This window comes from Corythoichthys intestinalis, chromosome 7 (genome assembly GCF_030265065.1).
Source record: "Corythoichthys intestinalis isolate RoL2023-P3 chromosome 7, ASM3026506v1, whole genome shotgun sequence".
Lineage (NCBI taxonomy): Eukaryota > Metazoa > Chordata > Actinopteri > Syngnathiformes > Syngnathidae > Corythoichthys > Corythoichthys intestinalis.
This window is the reverse complement of record NC_080401.1, coordinates 41508438-41531107: the sequence shown is the minus strand read 5'-3', so window position 1 is coordinate 41531107 and position 22670 is coordinate 41508438. Positions and strand designations below refer to the sequence as shown.

The 22670-nt window shown below is 40.7% G+C and overlaps 1 protein-coding gene across 1 annotated transcript; it reads right to left on the bottom strand.

The window, feature by feature from the left end:
* Positions 1 to 2284: 2284 nt before the first annotated feature.
* Positions 2285 to 4333, bottom strand: rxfp3.2b (relaxin family peptide receptor 3.2b). The gene has a single exon (XM_057841646.1). It carries the CDS (start codon positions 4089 to 4091, stop codon positions 2895 to 2897), a length of 1197 nt encoding a protein of 398 aa, XP_057697629.1. The 5' UTR covers positions 4092 to 4333; the 3' UTR covers positions 2285 to 2894.
* Positions 4334 to 22670: the final 18337 nt, after the last annotated feature.

Sequence of the window (22670 nt, the reverse complement as noted above, 5' to 3'; positions counted from 1 at the left end):
AATTTAAATATTAATCATATGTATTGCCAGCCCACCCCAACCCCCGTATTTTCATTAAATGGTTTGGTCCGCCCTTCCTTCGATCAGACCGGGAGGAGAGGTGCGCATTTACAGCAGTCAATGACTCGGAGTGCATGGAGCGTGGTACTGCAGAAATGTTTTCAAAACAAAAATCGGGTTTTCAAAGAGGAAAGAAAAGAAAGCAAAACAGGAGATGGGTAGAAAAGGCCAACAGGATATGACAAAGTACTTCACAAAGGAAGGTTGGTGTCTTGTGTCAGTATAGTGTTGAAAATTAACCTGTTACCTTAGCTCCGAAGCGAGGTCCCAGCTCATTCCATAAGAAATACGGGATTTTCCCGGCCTCAATGAGCGATATTCACCTATTCAAAAACATGAATTCCAAATAATGACGGCATTTTTTGGTATCCTACAGATGTTGGTGTGGAAATTTTATTTTTTAAAATCGGCTTGAATCCAATTTGTCAAGAATTTATTGAATTGAGTTTGTCAACAAGGGACCTCGCTTCGGAAATGTAGCATATAGTGGAGATCGCGAGTTTCCAGATGAGGCTAAGCCTACTCCATAATGAAATACTGTAATTGTTTGCTAGCTAGTGTTTGCTCCACTTTTAGCTTACATTTAATCAGTACAGCAGGCAAACCCTTAGCAATCTCTTCATACTAAAACAGTTGCATACTGTAATGTTTGCTGTAGTATAGTTTAGTTAAAACAAAACATTTATTCTAAGTCATTTACCATTGACGCCAATGTAAGTCGATGCCATTGACGTCCAAATTTTTTCCCAATCATTTACAATGGCAAAAAAAACAATGTCCCCAAATCAATAGGAAATGACCAGATATCAATACGATGTGTACCCCAATTGTCCCCGATTGCATTGACACTTATGGAGGGTGATACCATTGACGTCAATGGACGTCCAAACTTTGCATTCATTCCAATGGCATTTCATCATGTTTTTTTCATTTGAATGATGCCAATGTACTTAGATTCCATTGACACCCATGTATGTTGATACCATTGACGTCCATGGACATCCAAATTTTCCCCCATTCATTTTCAATGGGAATTTTTTTTTCCCCAAATCAACAAAAAATGACCAGATATCAATAGGACGTGTCCCCCAAACTTCCCCAATTAAATTAACGCTTATGAAGGGTGCCGCCATTGACGGCCATGGACGTCCAAATTTCCCATTCATTTCTAATGGCATATATTCATGTTTTTTCATTCTGTTGGTGCCATTGTACTTGGATTCCATTGACGCCTATTAAAGTTGATACCATTGACGTCCATGGACGTCCAAATTTTTTCCTATTCATTTTCAATGGCAAAAAAAAAAACAATGTCCCCAAATCAACAGGAAAGGACCAGATATCAATATGACGTGTAGCCCAAATGTCCCCGATTGCATTGACGTCCATGGACGTCCAAACTTCCCAGTCATTTCCAATTGCATTTCAGCATGTTTTTTCATTTTATTGATGCCAATGTACTTGGATTCCATTGACGCCTATGTAAGTTGATACCATTGACGTCCTTGGACGTTCAAATTTTTTCCCATTCATTTTCAATAGCAAAAAAAAAACAATATCCCCAAATCAACAGGAAATGACCAGTTATCAATAGGACGTGTACCCCAAATGTCCCCGATTGCATTGAAGCTTACGGAGTATGCTGCCATTGACGGACATGGACGTCCAATTTTCCCAATCATTTCTAATGGCGTATACTTTCTTTAATGCCATTGACTGGCATTATTGTCCATTCTATTGATAGACCTGAGTGGGGCTAAGATCTGTGTCACCACAGAGGAAAGACCCAGGTGTAATTTCTCCCGAAATTGCAGTTTCTAGTTTATTATGGTATTTGCTTTGAGAATATTTCTAATAAAAATATATTTAGATTGTAAAAGATGGCCTTCAGTACATTTCTTATAGATGATATCAGTCTATTCATTATTGCTCTATACGCTGTATGTTTACATAAATATATTTTCATCTTAAATTAATGCAGAAAATGCACAAATTTGTGTGTAAAGATTCACCAGAACGCAGGTAGTTACATAGTTGATACTCTAAATGTGTGTGTGTGTCCCGGCACAGGTGGTGGGGCCCAAAATCCCTGGCAGCGCCCCTGCGTATATGTAACTTCAAGTTACTTTGATGTCATAGTTGGAAAACTGGAGACTAATGATGACTCATGATGAAACATTTTAATTAGTTTTCAACCAGAACTCCAAAACTTTACTGCCTTTATTCTTTGAAAATATCTTTTGACGGTGTTGTGACATCACCACATAAAGCAGTGCACATTGACAAAGGACACACACGGCAATTGCAGGAACCATGACATTCTTCAGATGCTTAGGTATTAGTCATTACTGGCTCTTAATGCACACCTCCGTCGTAGGGCATAAGCTGTAAAAAGCCTGATACCTTAATTCTGTCAGCTCTGTGTCAGATGCTAAATTCGGATTATGCCACGTAACCCCGGAGCTCATCCCCTGGCCAAGTGTGGTAACTCTCAAAATCTCATTTATGATTGACATTGATACATATTTATGATTACATTCCAGAAGGGGCATTACGAGTAGTGTCTGTCACAGAGGGACAAATAGACTGGGCAAGAAAAATAGAAGATTACATAACAGCACAAAGTCTTGGAGGAAAGGGGGAAAAGTGGGCCACGTCCCATTGCGTCGAGCATGATGATAACGCTCACAAAAGCGGAATATAAATAAAGGTGTTGGCATTTGCTGTCTTGAAGGGATTCGGGTGAGGCCATCCTTTGCAAACAAACAATGACAGGCGCCCCCATCTATTGGGAAACTGTCTTCATGCTATCAAACCAGCCATCTGTCCGCTGCTCACACATCCATTTGGACCAGAACCATAACGGGGGGGGCCTCTGCCACTTTGCCTTTGCGTCTCAGCAGATGAGTCAGGCCCCTGAAAGATGGCGTGGTGTGAAGGACAATCTCCTTGAGACCCGCCCGGAACTCACGTCGGATCAGGCAGTAGAGCACCGGATTGAGGCAACTGTTGGTGTGCGCCAGGCACACGGTCAACGGGAAGGCGTAGGCTTGCACGTTGTAGAAAGCCTTGCTAAAGGGCACCAGATCAAACTTGATCAGCACTCCCCACAGGGTCAGTGCCTGATTGGGAAGCCAGCACAGAAAGAAGGACAGAACCACAATCACGATGGATTTGGTGACTTTGGAACGACGGTTTTGACGACCTTGCTCCACCTCTGGGCCGCCGGCACCTGAAATGCGGCGGCTGAGGACCAGGCGCAAGAGAAGTAGGTAGCAGACACTGATGATGATCAGAGGGATGAGGAAGCCCAAAAGGACCTTTTGCAGATGGTACAAACCTAAAAGGAGCTGCGGGTCCCAGTTTGCCGTATCCGGGAAGCGCACCAGGCAAAGTTCCTCATCCGACACCTGGGCGGTGGTTGAATAAATAGCGTGTGGCAGCGTGACCAACAGAGACACAACCCAGATGCCCAGGCTGGTCCATTTGGCGCGGGTGGCCGCTGCTCTCCTGCTGTGCATCTTCAGCGCAGATGAGATGGAATAGTAACGTGCCACGCTCATGGCAGTGAGGAAGAAAACACTGGCGTACATGTTCATGGTGGTCACGGAGCTGATAATTTTGCACATGACTCGGCCAAAAGGCCACCGGAAGTCCAGAGCCGTGTCCACCGCCCAGAAGGGCAGAGTCAGGACGAACTGCAGATCGGTGATAGCCAGCCCCATCACGAAGCAGTTGATAGACGATTGCTTCTGTCTGTAACGTGAGTGCAGCAGATACAGTGCCAGCACATTCCCCACCAGCCCCAACGCGCAGACGACAGAGTAGACGCACGCAATCATCACACGTACCACCAGGCTGGAAGTATCCCCTTGGAATTCCGCATTGGACTCCTTGGTGAGCAGCTGCAGCCAGCAGTGCAGCGACAGGTTCTCGCCAGAACTCACACTACAGTTCCCACTGTTGTCCTCCGGTGTCATTTGCTGCTCACATGGCTCCGGAGCCAGAGTTAGTACTCCGGTCTCGTTCATTTTGGATCGACTTGATCACATCTCCCGCCGGTGGAAAGTTGGACAGCCTGGGATCACGAAACTGAAGGCAAACCATTTGGGAAGGCGACACGCTGCTGCATATTCCTCGTTTATCTGTGTCAGGTTGCTATAAAAGCTGCCTCCCGCTGAGATGAGCTTTCTCTCCTCCTCCTCTCTGCAACTCGCAGCTCTGTGCGCTTTTGCTTATCGCTTTGCCAGGGCGCGCGCAACAGCTCAGCTCCGCTGACGCCGCTCGTCTCCGCACCATCTGGGCGACGGAAAGAAGTCATGCTCTGATACCCTTTCCTACATCAAAGTCCCCTGGCATGTCCATTACGGGGAGGGGGAGGGTACTGCGGGGGGTTAACAATCAGGGTGACTCAGTGCTCTTGTCTGTCTTGTGTGGGTGTGCTTTTGAAAAGAAGCTCATATCTTGACAGTGCAATGGATTACTGTATTGCTGAAAATTCTGGGGCAATATTACTGGCTCTGAATTGTTGTAAATTACAATACTTACTTTGAGATTATTTATGCATTTCTGTAAAAGTAAGGCAGAAATGTTGTTACCCACCAGTATCGTTTTTGTTCATGATAACAATGATAATATTGAATTGACAACCATTTATTTTTCATGATGACGACATAACAATAAAGTGTTAAACATGTGTCATAACATAACGAGACACTTGCCAGTTTACGTTTGATGAGTTGAGACGAAAATACTAAGTAGTTTTCTGTCTGGTTAGTGTTCATATAATTTGTCAGACTGCATTCTAGCCATGTTTATGCTCCTTTATTTATTATTTTTTTATATTTAAACTAGACTAAAACTTTTTTTTTAATTCATTAAACTTCTTGAGTTGTCATTGACTAAAAGTAGACTAACGTTAACACTCGGGCTGTCAAAAGTATCGCGTTAATGGGCGGTAATTAATTTTTTAAATTAATCACGTTAAAATATTTGACGCAATTAACGCACAAATGCCCCGCTCAAACAGATTACAATGACAGCACAGTTAAAGGTGTACTTGTTGTGTTTTTCGGAGTTTTGGCGCCCTCTGCTGGCGCTTGGGTGCGACTGATTTTATAGGCTTCAGCACCCATGAGCATTGTGTAAGTAATTATTGACATCAACAATGGCGGGCTACTAGTTTTTTTTTTTTGATTGAAAATTTCACAAATTTTATTAAAACAAAACCATGAAGAGGGGTTTTAATATAAAATTTCTATATCTTGTACTAATATTTTTCTTTGAAGAACTACAAGTCTTTCTATCCATGGATCGCTTTAACAGAATGTTTTTTTTTTTTTTTAAATACCTGTCCTGTTCAGCTGTTTGACACAGAAAATGGAAGTCTAAGTGCCCGGATAGTCTGAACAGTTTTAATGTTTCACATTGAGAGTCTGACATACTCCCATTGTGATAATTCAAAATACCTTTTTATTATGACAAAGCAGCGAACAGGAAGGGATTATGGGGGACAGAAGAAAAGAAACACATACACAAACAACAACAAGAAATACATTGAACATCTAGACTAATTACTAATATGCTGGTGCCATTGTCAGCGAGATATATTTCCTATTGACCAGTGAAAGAGGGGGGTGGGGGTGTCTATAAGCTAAGTGATTGAAAGGGGTAGACAAACATACGACCTTTAACAGAATGTTAATAATGGTAATGCCATCTTGTTGATTTATTGTTATACTAAAGAAATACAGTACTTATGTACCGTATGTTGAATGTATATATCCATCTTGTGTCTTATCTTTCCATTCCAACAATAATTTACAGAAAAACATGGCATATTTTATAGATGGTTTGAATTGCGATTAATTACGATTATTTTTAAACTGTAATTAACTCGATTAAAAATTTTAATCGTTTGACACCCCTAGTTAACACACTTAGAAAATTACTAAAACAAACAGATTGCAATTACCGGCTGTGGCACAGTTGGTAGCTGGAGTTGTCCTGGGACCGAAGGGTCCACAGTTCAATTCTTGGCAATGAATGCCCACTGTCGAAGTGCCCTTGGGCAAGGCACTGAACCCTAATTTGCCCCCAATGGGTTGGCAGCGCCTTGCATGGCAGCAGCACCATTGGTGTGTGAATGTGTGCTTCAAAGAGAAAATGAGTGCTAATGTAAAGCACTTTGGGCATTGTAAAAATGTAGATAAATGCGCTATACTAGTATAAGTACTCGACATTTACCATTTAATGTTGACAAATTGCAAAATCGAAAACAAGGTTATATGTTTGTTTACTTTGAATCACTTCTTCGCTTACTTCTTTGCTTCCCTTGCTATATCGTGCTTTAAAACTCGACGCTTTCAGTCCATCGCGGATTTTTTTTTTCGATTAAAATTAAATAAATACAGTATTTTATTTAAGATGTTAAGATATACATATGTATACTTGTCTATGTCATTTATATTATAATTACCGTAGTTTTCGGACAACAAGTTGCAGCTGAGTATAAGTCGCACCAGCCATAAAATGCCCAACGAAGAGAAAAAAAACATATATACAGTGGGGAGAACAAGTATTTGATACACTGCCGATTTTGCTGGTTTTCCCACTTGCAAGCCATGTAGAGGTCTGTAATTTGTATCATAGATTCTGTCCCTCACAGTTGAAGAGAACTTAATGCAAAAATCCAGAAAATCACATTGTATAATTTTTAAATAATAAATTTGTATTTTATACATTACCAACTAGTAAATATTTCGGCTCTTAGTTCTTTTTTAAGAACCCCTCCTGTTCTCCACTCATTACTGGAAGTAACTGCACCTGTTTGAACTTGTTACCTGTATAAAAGACACCTGTTCACATGCTCAAACAAACAAACTTCAACCTCTCCACAATGGCCAAGACCAAAGAGCTGTGTAAGGACATCAGGGATAAAATAATACACCTGCACAAGGCTGGGATGGGCTACAGGAAAATAAGCAAGCAGCTTGGTGAGAAGGTAACAACTGTTGGAGGGATTATTAGAAAATGGAAGAAGTTCATGTTGACGGTCAATCTGCCTCGTTCTGGGGCTCCATGCAAGATCTCACCTCGTGGGGCATCATTGATCATGAGGAAGGTGAGGGATCGGCCCAGAACTACACGGCAGGACCTGGTCTATGACCTGAAGAGAGCTGGAACCACAGTCTCGAAGAAAACCATCAGAAACACATTATGTCGTCATGGATTAAAATCCTACAGCGCACACAAGGTCCCGCTGCTGAAGCCAGCGCATGTCCAGACACGTCTGAAGTTTGCCACTGACCATCTGGATGATCCAGAGGAGCAATGGGAGAAGGTCATGTGGTCGGATGAGACCAAAATTGAACTTTTTGGTCTAAACTCGGCTCATCGTGTTTGGAGAAAAAAGAAGTATAAGTACAAACCCAAGAACACCATCCCAACCGTGAAACATGGAGGTGGAAACATCATTTTTTGGGGCTGCTTCTCTGCCAAGGGTACAGGACGACTGCATCATATTGAGGGGAGGATGGATGGGGCTATGTATCGCCAGACTGACAACCTCCTTCCTTCAGTGAGAGCCCTGAAGATGGGTCGTGGCTGGGTCTTCCAGCATGACAACGACCCAAAGCACACAGCCAAGGCAACTAAAGAGTGGCTCCGTAAGAAGCATCTTAAGGTCCTGGAGTGGCCTAGCCAGTCACCAGATCTGAACCCGATTGAAAATCTATGGAGGGAGCTGAAAGTCTGTGTTGCCCGGTAGCAGCCCCAAAACCTGAAGGCTCTGTAGAAGATCTGCATGGAGGAGTGGGCCAAAATCCCTGCTGCAGTGTGTGCAAACCTTGTCAAGGACTACAGGAAACGTTTGGTATCTGTAATAGCAAACAAAGGTTTCTGTACCAAATATATATATATATATTATCCAGTCCATCACATAATGATTATTTTTCTAAGTTTTTTAATTTCGCTCCTCTACAAGGCTATTTTTGTCTGTCTTTAGGTTCAAGACATACAGTATGTGTGAAGTTTGGTGCCATTAGGTATGCAATTAGTGTCCTCCATAATGGTTTTTCCCTATTGCTTTCCCACAATGAACCGAAAAAGTGATCCGAAATGAATAAAGAACTTTTTGTGTTCGTAGGCCGTCAAACTGCGTATTTCTGTTTTCATTTTGCATTACTTAGTTGGGAGTCTATCGGTTATCCCTCACCCTGGGAGCAACGCATAGAGAGCGGTCACTGTGAGTGAGTGAGTGGACAACTTGAGGGCTTGGGCACGGATACGATATAAAGGACTATGAACGTGAAATTGTGTGTGCTTGTTATTGTCTAGGAAAGGAACAAATATAACCTTGTGGTCTTGAGGAGCAGCAATTTTCCAAAGTTCATTTGTATATATATTCATGTAAATAAGCTCCGCCCGTACGTCACAGATTTTCGATTTACGTGGTGAGTAGGTGGGGGGTTTCCCCATTAACTACAACAACTGAGGGATCACTGTCATGTTTGACTGTCCAAAACCATGAAAAAAATGAAACAATCACTACCGTGTTCGCAAACAAGGACATATTTGCTCGTGCCAGGGCATGGAAATATGCACATGCCTACAGACGGTGCCTATCATAAGTATTCACCTCCTTGGATATTTTCCACTTTTATTGCATTCATAAATTAATCATGGACAAAACAATTTGGCATTTCTAACACAAAACTTTATTGGAAAAACTTTTTTAATGTCAACGTGAAAACAAGTTTCTACAGAGTAACATCAATGATAATGTCATGGATATCTTTCAATCAGTCTTGTACATCTGCCCACTGTAATTTTGCTCCATTCTTTGCAAAACTGCTCAAGTTGCAACTTGTTACTGCAATGGTTTTAACTGTTGCACAAATTCTCTATAGGATTGAGGTCTGGGCTTTGACTCTGCCACTCAAGAACATTTACCTGTTATTTTTTATTATTTTTTTTTTTTAACCATTCCTTTGTTGCTTTTGCAGTAAGCTTTAGATCATTGTCTTGCTGGAAAATAAATCTTCTCTCAAGCTGCAGTTCGCTTGCAGACTGAAGAAAATTGTCCCCTAGGATTCAGCTATTTTTCGCAGCATTCATTCAGCCTTCCAGGTCTGGCTGCTGCAGAAAATGGTCCCCTTAGATTTCGGCATATTTCGCAACCTTTGATTCAGCCTTCCAGATCTGGCTGCTGAGAAAAATCCCCACAGCATGATGCTGCCACCACCATGCTTCACAGTGGGGATTGTGAATGAGTGTTTGAAAAATTGAAAGTCGCTGTTGAAGAGGTCATATCAGATCTTGCCAAATAAGCATGTGGAAGACTCCATGGTCAAGTGGAAGAAGATTCTTTGGTGTGATGAGAACAAAATTGAGCTTTTTGACCATCGTTATGTTTGGCAGAAACCAGAGTTATTATAGGTGCATTTTTTTTCATAACTTTCTTACTATTCGCCTCAAAAATAATATACTTACATCAGTGGGATAAATCTTTAAAATATCTGGTCTCGTGTTAATTAATTCATTGATTTTTTTTTTAACCGTCATCCCTTATACCGTTTTGTCATGATTGACACTGCTTCCATGCTGTCTTGTTTTTTCATCTCTTATTCATGTCATTTCTACTGATTAGATTTCCATTTCCACCTATGCTTGTCAGAGCTTCACTTCTATTAATCAACCAGCTTCCCAGACCACTTGTTCAGGTGTCTTGTTGGCTCATCAGTTTGCTTGCAAATGGTTACGGAAGGGACACTAAGAACAGAGGTGGGTAGAATAACCCAAAATTTTACTCAAGTATGAGTAGGGTTACTTCAAAACTTCAAAATAATATTACTCAAATAAAAGTATTCATCCAAAAAAATGTGCTCAAGTCAAAGTAAATAAGTATTTGGTGAAAACAATAGTCTACGCTGTATATGCTTCCTCTAGGTAATATCATCAGAAATCATAGCATTAACTTTCATTGTTACGCTGACGACAAACAACTGTATATAACAATTAAACCTGAGCAGATCAGGCAAGTGGACAGACTAAGCACCTGGCCCCAGATATAAATACCTGGATGAGCACTAACTATCTTCTACTAAACCCTGAAAAGACAGAAGTCCTTATAATAGGCCCGAAAAATGTGAGAGACTCTTTAGTTGCCCAGATAGTTACTCTGGACAATGTAAGTAGCCTCCAGCACCACAGTTAAAAACCTAGTTTTATTCAACCCTGACTTATCGTTTAAAGCTCACATTAAACAAACCTGCAGAACGGCCTTCTTTCACCTGCGCAACATAGCCAAATTTAGAAATATTTTATCTAAAAGCAATGCAGAAAAATTAATTCACGCGTTTGTTACATCGAGATTGGATTACTGTAACTCCCTACTTGCAGCTTGTCCTAAAAGTTCTCTAAAAGGTCTTCAGCTTGTCCAAAACGCAGCAGCAAGCCTTTTAACAGGAACCAATTGAAGAGAGCTCATCACCCCTGGGCTCCAGGCCCTTCACTGGCTTCCAGTCGAGTTTAGAATTAAATTTAAAATCCTCCTTCTTACATTTAAGACCATTAATGGGTTGGGGCCATCTTATCTCACCAATGCTCTGGTTCCATACCGCCCCAACAGAACACTCCGCTCTCAGAATGCAGGTCTACTGGTAGTTCCCAGGGTTTCTAAAAGTATGAATGAATGAATAAATTTATTGTCATTGTCATCATCATCATCATCAAATCATCATAAACAAAAAAAATCACCAAAAAAAAGAAAAAAAAGAAATCATTAACAGTTTCAGAGTGTGGACATTATCAGAGTGTGAATTTGTTTACCCGAAGGAAAGACAAAGATGAAGACAGACAAGGAAGACGGGAAAAGCAAAAGCTTATCGGAAACCCGTCCCCCATCCGCCCGGGTCGCACAAGCAGCATATTGTGTAACAGTCCAGTCATAGTCTAACACATTTCGTTCAAAAGTCATTGATTGCCATGGAAATTTCGCATATAGTAATTTGAGTGTATTTTATCAGTTCATGTCCAAGTGAGTGAAGGGAGGGAAGGCCTGGGGTGCTATGGAGGCTCGCGTGTGTAGTATCAACTGTAGGAGATTTCTCATCATCATCCCTTGCCCGGTCTAGGAGATTAGTCATCCTCATCCCTAGCCCGGTTTGACCGAGCGAGTCTCTCATGATCACGCAGCTCCGCATCGATTTTTGTGGCCAGTCGTGCAGCGGCGTCACTTAGCGTTGCTTGCTCCTTCGTCACCAGTGCCAATTTGTCGCCATTGTGACGGGCAACCTCCAGTATCTCGTGGAGTTGGTTCTTCATCATCATCATCAAGTACTGTCGGAGCTAGAGCCTTTAGCCACCAAAACCCTGTTTTATGGAATCAGCTTCCAACTAATATTAACCCTTTAACACCGAACGTGTCCGCAGCGACGCGTTTACGCATGTCGTCTTTGAAGCTTCGTCACGCTGTAATTACGTCACCCACGCGCCGCTGGTTGGTCTCATTTGAAAGTGTGGAAGTTGATGTCCACACCAGTTTTTATTTGAAGTCAATCGACCAAGAAAAACGGGAGATAATGTCATCTGAGTTTTATAGTTTTATTGCAGTCATAAATATGCATTAAAACGCTGCATGGACCATTTATCGATCTCCATATTTCCATCATTTCTTGTCCTTTTTCAAAACCGAAAGCAGCACAAAAGAAAACGTATCCCAAGAGCCGTTGTGATGTCAACAAGGACGAAGCGAATGTGGACATTTTTATGAAATTTCCGAGCGAGGCGCCAACTAAGGAAAAGGAGGCATGCGAAGCAAGCAATGGGCGGTGTTGTACCGGTTGGAATGGGCGAGCGAATTTGAAATGTGCAGAATGAATCTAAAACTAAATTTAGCGCAAGCTAATGCATTATTTCATTAACTCAAGGAAGAAGATGTCGTTGTTTTCCTGGGATGAGTCGGCGTCTCGGCAAGTAGAAGTGACAGCAGCACACAAACGGCGAAAAAGTAGGCTGTGTGACGTTGTGTGTGACGCAGCTCCGTGACCTGTTCATGCAGAAGCTTTATTGAGTGCGCAAAAAAAAAAAAAAAAAAAATATATATATATATATATTATTGGGTCGTATGCCAGAAAAATTTGAATTGAACTGAACTACTTGCAATATTTTTGAAAATACTTTTTTTTCAATGTTATATATATTTTTTAGGGTTGTCAAAATTATCGCGTTAACACGCGGTAATTAACTTTTTAAATTAATCACGTTAAAATATTTGACGCAATTAACGCACATGTCCCGCTCAGACAGTATTCTGCCTTTTGGTAAGTTTTACAGCAAGGCTTTTTGTGCTGTCTAACAGCGAACTCTTGTGGTCGCTTTGCGACATTGTTTATTGTTTTCTTGCCAGTTCAATATGGCTGCACGACGTCTCGGGCTGACGCCTACGTTGTAATGTTGTGCTTATATGATCCTTGGACAAGATTTGTCCGTAAGTATGGTTGTTGTAAAGAATGTACATATTATGTTAGTAAGCGAAATGTTCTATTTTTTGTATGAGACGCTTTTTGTTTATGTTTAGTGAACCTGTATAGCGTGCTAAGCTAACGTTGTTGCTAATGCAATGCTTGTGTACTTTTTTTTGTAGTTTTACGATGGTCTAAAGAGGACAATGGTTTGAGGCCATTTTATTAACAAATCAGATGAAAAAGGAAGAAGTCTGATTATTAAGCCGTCGTTCACTAGCTGTCTAGCTTTGGAAAAAGTAGACGCTTCGGAGTGAGGACAGCATGGACAGATTTAAATGACAGTAGAGTGAAATGCCCACTACAGTCCTTATGTACCGTATGTTGAATGTATATATCCATCTTGTCATATCTTTCCATTCCAACAATTTATTTTACAGAATATATATATAATTTACAGAAAAGTATGGCATATTTTATAGATGGTTTGAATTGCGATTAATTGCGATTAATCAATTTTTAAGCTGTAATTAACTCGATTAAAAATTTTAATCGTTTGACAGCCCTAATATTTTTTCTTCACTATAACCTTTTCAATTTTTATAAAGATGAGTGTTCGAGAAGCTTGATTGCATGTACGTATATACTTTAGATAAGGTGATGGGTATAATACCTAACTTCACAAAGAGATATCCTCCAAACCCTTTTTGTGTTAGATATATATATATTTTTTTTCCTCACTATTTTGCACTGTATATAACCTGTTTTGACCATAGTATGTGTAAAGGCCAAAAACGCCTATGACCATACTTGCTGTTTGTGTTGAATTGTCAAACATAAAACTATTCAATCATATTTTTTTGTATTGAATGTTTATCCTAACAAGTTGAATAAATATTATCAAGCTTCAAAACGGTTGGTCGAGCATGTTTGGTTGTCAATGGGACATCAACATTACAAATTTTGAGAAAATATTTTGGGATTTTTTTTGTCTTTTTGGGTCCAAAATGTGGATTATAATTGGTCAGTGAAGAAAACAACAGTTTGGACATGAAGTTCAAGGTGTCCTTAAAAAAGGGACCCAACTTGGCCCTTGTGAACATTTTTTTCTTTGAAATATAAAGGCAACATCAAATGCATGCAAATTCGGCCAAAATAGGCTTAGGTGTTAAAGGGTTAAAGAAGCCGAGACAGTCTACACATTTAAGATTAGATTAAAAACGTTCCTATTCAACAAAGTTTATGGTCAGGCTAGTTGAAGTCAGAGTAGACTCAAAGTTTAGTCTAAGCTGCACTAGAAGCTATAAAGCTGGGGGAAGTACAGCCACTGAGTTCTATCTCCTTTTTCTCACTCTACCTACCACTTATCTTACTTTATTTCTATTTCCCAATGTTAATATCTAGTTGTCTAGTCTCTTCATCACTAGTCACCCGGTGTCCCCTTTCCCCCCTTCCATCTGGGGAGGGGCTATTTTTCAGCTGCAGCCTCCTGACTGTCCGGACCCCTGGCTGGATGGACGTCCTCGTTGCTACCCCGTCTCATCTGGCTAGATGAACCTCTTCTTGTTCCTTTACTCCACTGCATCTTTACGTACTATAACTTCGCCTGCTAATTCCCATTAGCAGTCCTGGGGCTTCCTGTCTATCCGTCCTGGGAGTGGATCTCTCCTGACTGTGGTACTCCCCAAGGTTTCTCATTTTCTCCCAAAGACTCTGGAGTTTTTGGAGTTTTTCCTTGCCGACATGGAGGGTCTAAAGATGGGGGATACCCAGGACTTGAATTTATTTATTCATCTTTGTTGCTTCATTTGCTGTTTCTGATTGTGTATCATATTGCCTCTGCAAAGCCCTTCAAGACAACGTTGTTGTGATCCAGGGCTATACAAATAAAATTGAATTGAATTGAATTGAAGAATACACAAGTAATGAGTAACAACGTGAGTAACTGCTTATATTTTTGTTTATTTTTTTAAACAATTTTTTCAACACAAACTTAAGTATATGAACTGTTGTTATAATGATACTGTACAATAACCCATTACATAACCACATTAAGCCAGAGAAATACAAAATAAAATAAAATTTAAAAAAATGGCAGAAATGAAGCATTATTCTTCCAAAGAGTATGAGTGCCAACTAGTGGAGAAAATACTTCCTACTTTGAATAGTGAATAGTTCCTTCATAGTTAGTATTATAAAATTGAAAGGATCATATCTCCTGTTTTCCGTAGTCAATCCACGCCAAAAAAAAAAAAAAAAAATGGAAGAGGGGTGGAGAGTAGGACGTAGGTGTTGAACGCTCCCGCTCTGACCTGACATTTCAATAACTTTTTGCAACACGTGCCTGCTCAAATACTTCATATTTTATATTGCTTGAAAGATGCCACATGATCGGAACAGGCTGGCGTCAGTGGCGTGATCATAGAACGGCAAGCTTGCATCTGATTGGTATAATGGAGCCATGTGATTATTGATGCGACGTCTCATTGGTGAAAGTGGTCGAGTTGCTCTTGGCATTGTTTGCAAAAAAAAAAAAAACACAAAAAAACCCACAACATCTAATACGTAGAATAAAGAGGAAAAATGTAACAACTCTTGTGTTGTGAGTAAGAGTAGTGTTTTTTTCTTCACAAATCTTCTCAAGTAAAAGTAAAAAGTTTGGCTTAGTAAAACATTTTTCTAAAAAGTTTCTCAAATAAATGTAACGGAGTACATGTAATGTGTTTCTACCGACCTCTGATTAAGAAGGCCTTTGTTTCACTGACTGTCAATGGGCAATAAAAGAACAAAACATATTGGGGTCAAGGTATTAACCGTGAGGTGCGTGAACTGAAAAATGATAGGGCTATTCACTTCTGCCACAATGCAAACTGAAGTGGAGTGATTTCAGGCATAGTGAGCTAATTAAATATTCTTGGAACTCTTAATTAGCAACTTTTTTCCTGGTTCCGACCAATGTTCTGAGCACACTGAGTACCACTGTGAGCAACATCAGATGTGTATGTTGTGGCCACGCACCAGTATTACGCCAGCTCAAAACCTTGAATCATAGCAAGTTACATAGCTTATTAAAATAATGAAATTACAGCAGCAATTTTCATTAGTTACTTTGGCCTGGGTAAGGTCCAGTTGTGGTATGGGTGAGTTAATAAATAAAACATAATGAACAAGTACAATAGGACTATATCAAACTCCCACATTAAAACTGTTCAGACAATAAGGTCATTCAAGATTCCTATTCTCTGTGTCTAAGCAGCTATACAGCACAGGTTAAAAAAAAAAAATCTCACTCAGTTTCACCGCTTGTTCTTCTATTTGCATATACTCCGACAGCCATATCTTAAAAGAACAGCATTTCTTTTTTTACTTGGGCTTGATGAGTGTAATATCGCTGCCCGTTACCTTTGCCATGATAATGGGTTAGCATTTGCGTCTCTTAACTCCGCTGCACTGCTGTTAGCTAGCTAACCTGCATGGCGTGTATGGGCCTGCAACATATGCCGCAAAACTGTCAATGCTATGACTGAGTGAGAAGCGTAAGTGAAGTGAACTGTATTGTATGTAGGCTAGGCACCTGTTGCTCATTGAGCTACTTGCAAAATGGTACAAGAAACAATTTTGTTGTCTAATTAACTAGATTATATTACTTCTAAAATTAGATATCAATACTTTAGCACTTGCAAATATTAGCAGAGAAATGTGGCTTCAGTAATTCAGCACACCCAGGTCATGCACCTCACAACTACAGTGCCTTGCAAAAGTATTCGGCCCCCTTGAACCTTGCAACCTTTCGCCACATTTCAGGCTTCAAACATAAAGATATAAAATTTAAATTTTTTGTCAAGAATCAACAACAAGTGGGACACAATCGTGAAGTGGAACAAAATTTATTGGATAATTTAAACTTTTTTAACAAATAAAAAACTGAAAAGTGGGGCGTGCAATATTATTCGGCCCCCTTGCGTTAATACTTTGTAGCGCCACCTTTTGCTCCAATTACAGCTGCAAGTCGCTTGGGGTATGTTTCTATCAGTTTTGCACATCGAGAGACTGACATTCTTGCCCATTCTTCCTTGCAAAACAGCTCGAGCTCAGTGAGGTTGGATGGAGAGTGTTTGTGAACAGCAGTCTTCAGCTCTTTCCACGGATTCTCGATTGGATTCAGGTCTGGACTTTGACTTGGCCATTCTAACACCTGGATACGTTTATTTTTGAACCATTCCATTGTAGATTTGGCTTTATGTTTTGGATCATTGTCCTGTTGGAAGATAAATCTCCGTCCCAGTCTCAGGTCTTGTGCAGATACCAACAGGTTTTCTTCCAGAATGTTCCTGTATTTGGCTGCATCCATCTTCCCGTCAATTTTAACCATCTTCCCTGTCCCTGCTGAAGAAAAGCAGGCCCAAATCATGATGCTGCCACCACCATGCTTGACAGTGGGGATGGTGTGTTCAGGGTGATGAGCTGTGTTGCTTTTATGCCAAACATATCGTTTTGCATTGTGGCCAAAAAGTTCAATTTTGGTTTCATCTGACCAGAGCACCTTCTTCCACATGTTTGGTGTGTCTCCCGAGTGGCTTGTGGCAAACTTTAAACGAGACTTTTTATGGATATCTTTGCGAAATGGCTTTCTTCTTGCCACTCTTCCATAAAGGCCAGATTTGTGCAGTGTACGACTGATTGTTGTCCTATGGAAAGACTCTCCCACCTCAGCTGTAGATCTCTGCAGTTCATCCAGAGTGATCATGGGCCTCTTGGCTGCATCTCTGATCAGTTTTCTCCTTGTTTGAGAAGAAAGTTCGGAAGGACGGCCGGGTCTTGGTAGATTTGCAGTGGTCTGATGCTCCTTCCATTTCAATATGATGGCTTGCACAGTGCTCCTTGAGATGTTTAAAGCTTGGGAAATCTTTTTGTATCCAAAGACCACAACAGTATCTCGGACCTGCCTGGTGTGTTCCTTGGTTTTCATAATGCTCTCTGCACTTTAAACAGAACCCTGAGACTATCACAGAGAAGGTGCATTTATACGGAGACTTGGTGGATTCTATTTATCATCATCGGTCATTTAGGACAACATTGGATCATTCAGAGATCCTCACTGAACTTCTGGAGTGAGTTTGCTGCACTGAAAGTAAAGGGGCCGAATAATATTGCACACCCCACTTTTCAGTTTTTTATTTGTTAAAAAAGTTTAAATTATCCAATAAATGTTGTTCCACTTCACGATTGTGTCCCACTTGTTGTTGATTCTTGACAAAAAAAATTAAATTTCATATCTTTATGTTTGAAGCCTGAAATGTGGCGAAAGGTTGCAAGATTCAAGGGGGGCGAATACTTTTGCAAGGCACTGTATATATAGTACAATCGTGGTGTAGTAACCCACCAATTGGAGTGTTGCGTTGTCGTACTGAACACACCAATAGGAGGGTCGCGTTGCCGTACCGAATGCACCAATTGGAGCGTCGCGTTGCCATACGGAACACTCCAATAATTAAATGATTTAGAGTAAAAAAAAACTGATTTCCTGTCCGTCCCCTCTGATTTTGGCAGTAATGACCTCATTTGCTTATTTAAAACTGGGAGTCACGGAATTGAAAGTTGTCCCTTTTTCTCTGAAAATCAGATTTTATAAAAAAAACACACATTACAGTGACTTACCCCATTTAGTTCTTTTATTTCTTTCAATGTGTTCGTCAATGTTGTTACTACACTTGTTGTGTTCCTGTCACAAGTGACTTTCCCCAAAAAATGTTCTTTTCTTTTTTTCCCCTCAAATTCGTTGTATATGTCAAATATTAGGAGTGGGAACCTCTTGGTGCCTCATGATACGATACGATTTGCGATACTTAGCTCACGATAACGATGATCTGACGATATGGCGATACAACGATTATCGATACATTGGTCAGGAAATCATTGTAGGATGTTCTACAAACAATTAATACACAGAAAAAACAAGCTTCTGCTGTGAATTGGAATGTGTTTATCACTTGGTGGGAGGGATGGCAGCGAATGAACGAATGTTCATTCGCTGCCACCCTCCCAGTTCAAATGGATTGGATGTCTATGGCGGGTAGTGGCAGCCAATGCCAGGCAATGAGGTCATTTTGGGCCATTTAAGGTCAGTTTCCTGTTGATTTTCAGTTACTTCCTGTTGATTTTGGGGTATTTAATGGCTCTCTTTCTGTTTATTTTGAGTTACAGAACAGGAAATGACCTGGGAATCACCCAAATGAATAGGCAGTGACTCATACTCAACAGAAAATGACCTGTAAATGCCCAAAAATGAACAGCAAGTGACCTGTAAATGCCCTGAAAATTGGACAGAATGACTGTGAATGCTCTGGTTTCCAATGAATGAGTGTTTCCTGTCTAAATGGATTGGGCGTCGAGTACAGTTAATGCATCCTCAGAGTTAACTGAAACACTATCATGGTGGAAAATTTGGTAGCAACTTGTAAACTTTTAAAACATTGACACCTTATTAAAACGATATCTCGATTCTTGGCAGGAGCATATCGATAACCTTTTGGGATACAAAGTAACACGATATATCACCATTGTGATATTTGGTCACACCGCTAGTTAATATGCTAAAAAATAAATGCTGACTTGAAAAAATAACACTCATTATTTAAAAGGATCCTTGATCTTTAAGACAAGTAATTCTTAAAAGATAAATGTTAGTATGAGTTATAATAATTTGATATTAAAACCCTTCTTAATGTTTTCATTTTAATAAAATTTGTAAAATTATTTTAAGTGATAGGTCACCATTCTTGTTGACGTTGCAGTGCGGTGGGGTGACGTCACCGGCCCCGTTGCCGAACTTCCAGCATGTCACTCGTTAGTTACCCCAACATGTTGTCGGTTCTGCCCTTCCAATTTGAAGCAGATCAGAAAAGTGAAGAGCAGGACAGCACGGTCGATTGTTCACAAGACGAGCAGCAAAGGCAGGAAAACCTGATAAGACAAGAGTTGGGCAAAACTGGTGATGTACTCGCGGCAAGTGCGTCTCAATGACGACAAGCGAGAGAGTATGTTGTTGAGAACTCCGGTTTTTGTAAGCAGATCTTAGAGGTAAGCTATTGCATGATCAAACTTATCCCAGTATAATTATGTAGATCGTTAGCATCCAGAGCTGTCGTGTGCTTTACATACAGTACGGGCCAAAAGTTTGAACACACCTTGTCATCCGCGCATTTTTATTTTCATGACTATTGACATTATAAACTCACTGATGGTAATAAAACTAATTGCACACGTGTGATAGACAGGATCGGAGTCGTGTCGTGGCTGTCCTCATTAAATTCGTCATCTGGATCTAGTGTCCTCCATGTCTTGTACATCCACAGGCGGTTTTTGCTATGGGCAATGTGGGCGACCGCCCAGGGCGCAATCTATTTGGGGGCGCACAAGCGCCCTCGAGAAAAAAAAAAAATTAATAAATAAAAAAAAAGATCAGCTAGTTTTCTGGACTAATACTGCTCATTTCCACGTCAAGTTAGTAGAGTGGGCGCTAGTGCGCCCCTTACTATCATGTCAACTGCTGCTGAGAATCATGTGTGTCAGAGGAAAGGGCAGCGGGAGACGGGAGGGGGATCAGCTGCTCGCAACTGCAAAGTGAGTGAGCCCGACGAGTCTCAATCACTCTCAGGGGAGGGGCAGGGAGGGGGACCCACGGGGCCCTGTATCCTGTGCAGCTTTTCACAGGCCACCTCATTATTCATGTGACTACTTAAAGAAATGGTGATTTTTTTTCCAAGAAAGTCCATTAATGGGTCTATCATATTCCTCGTTCAATACTCTATAAGAAAAATATAGCATATATGCATCTAAAATAATCCTAAACGATTTTATTAGCAATTTTAATACTCCTTTTAGCAAGGTTACTTGGGTATGCGGTATGCCGCTGCGTACGTTCCCATAGCAACCAGTCCTGTTATTGTCCTACGTCAAAAGCGCTGCATATTCTGAGAACGAGAATAGGCGTAAGGTGTGCATTTTGAGCAGAGGACGGCCACCCCACCTGTTAGGATTAATCTGTGCGTCCATGAATGAATGTAAGTATTTCCTCTTCATGCCATAAAGTTCTTATGATAAGTTAGAGCCGTCATCAGCGCGACCGTTTCGTGTTTTTCCTGTTACGTCAGCTGGTTGATCCCACTCGTTCTCGCTGCGTCGAGGAGAGCGTTCTTTACTTTGTATTCACATTGCACATTTGCTTTAAGAGGGAAGGTATTAGTTTAGCATCTTAAAATGATGTTGTACATCCATATGAGTGTAAAGTGCTTAGTTTTCGCCACTTTTATGGCCAAGATGACCGCACGCAGCGCGCACTCGAACCCCCCGCCCCCACCTTCGTGTTCATTTTACTGCACAAATATGTATGTGTGTCACGTGACTCAGAGTGAGTGGGCGGCGATTGGGCCCTTTTTTAATTGGCAAAATGAAAAGTTATCCGTCTGGAAATAAAAAAAAGAAAGAAAAAAAAGCAGAAGAGGAGAAAAGGAAGCAAGACAGCGGTGAGTGTACTATGTTACTGTAGTTTTATGTTGTAATGTAGTCGAAGCACTGCAGACTAGTAGTAGTAAACCAGTTAACTGCCTGAACTTGTTGCAACTAGCTTGTTAGCATTTGCTAACAGCACTGCAGCATGCTAGCGTTTCTTCATACATAAAGATGTTACCTAGAACATTAAATCAGTGTTTAGAATCACCATACACACTGATCAGCCAGACTGATAAGATGTTACATGATTCACTTCTGTGCCAGAATGTTATCCTTATTAAGTAAAAGCAATATAACTTACCAGCTAGTCAGTAGAATACGGTATGTGTAAAGGTATGTGTACTAAGCACAATAATAATAATCTGAAGTACATTTTGTTTATTAAGGCAAATGTGTGTAAATAATTAAGGATAGTGTGAAGTGAATGAATAATGCAAATGGGGGGGGGGGGGGCACTTTGAGTGTCCAAAAAAGCGCTCTATGAGAGCGAGGCTTTATTAGACTTTTATTAAATATGCTATTGCTACAAGTCCAACTGTCCCCCTGACTTGCACATGCTCAAAGGGCCCCATGTTGCCTGTTGCCTAGGGCCCCCGGGGACCCTTGCTACGCCTCTGAGCTGGGGATAGACTATTTTAATAAAATAACGTAAAAAACGTAACACATTCTTGTGTTTGATGTGGGGGGCGCTGATGGGGTTGTTCGCCCAGGGCGCGAAAGTAGCCAGGACTGCCACTGTGTACATCCAACTCACGTTTAGCTACGTAAGGGTGGTCCATATTAAGTGCTCGGTGCGCTCAGTGCGCATCGCTGCATCGGACGTGTCTGGATCAGTTTGAGTTGCAGCATCACTCATATTCAGTGTTGGGAATAACGCCGTCATAAATAATGCCGTTACATAACGGCGTTATTTTTTCAGTAACGGGGTAATCTAATTAATTATTTTTTTCCGCCTTTGCAACGCCGTTGAAAAATATATCAATATATATTATAAATAAATAAATTGAAGAAACTACCAGCCGTAGCGAGTGTACTCTGCTCTGTTTATTGTCATCCAGGACTTGGGCTGCATTCAGGTTCATGGCAATGAAAATAGTAAACACACATAGCCTACCTTTGCAAGAACGATGGAGTTGCTGTTTGATACGGTCATAATGTGCAGGTCCTGCACCCAGCCGCAGCAAAACTGTTCATAGCTTTGTAGCGATTTGTAATTTCGGAATCGCTGATGAGTTTAGTTTAATTGTAGAAGCCCGTCGACATATTTACTGCATTTGTCTTCGGCTTTCTCGTAAGGGTCAACATTGTTCACATCCTTAAGTTTGATCACATATCTGTTCTTCGCCTTAGTAACGAGTTTGTCTCTTTATCGAACTGGCAAGTTAAAGTTTAATGTCCCGCGAGCCAGACCTACTTCCAATATGGCTGAGTTGTTGTCAAATCTCACTTGATCCCCCATTCTGAGACGTAAAACCTCGAGCCTAATAGCGCACGTACTTCAGAGCTGGTTGTTTATATGTGAATTGTCTCACCCTATGTTTGTATATTTGTATTTGTTGTTAATTAGTTTGTTTTAAAAAAATAAATAAACTTTAGAGCCGGTGTTTTCACAAACAAACCGGAACAGTGCGTGCG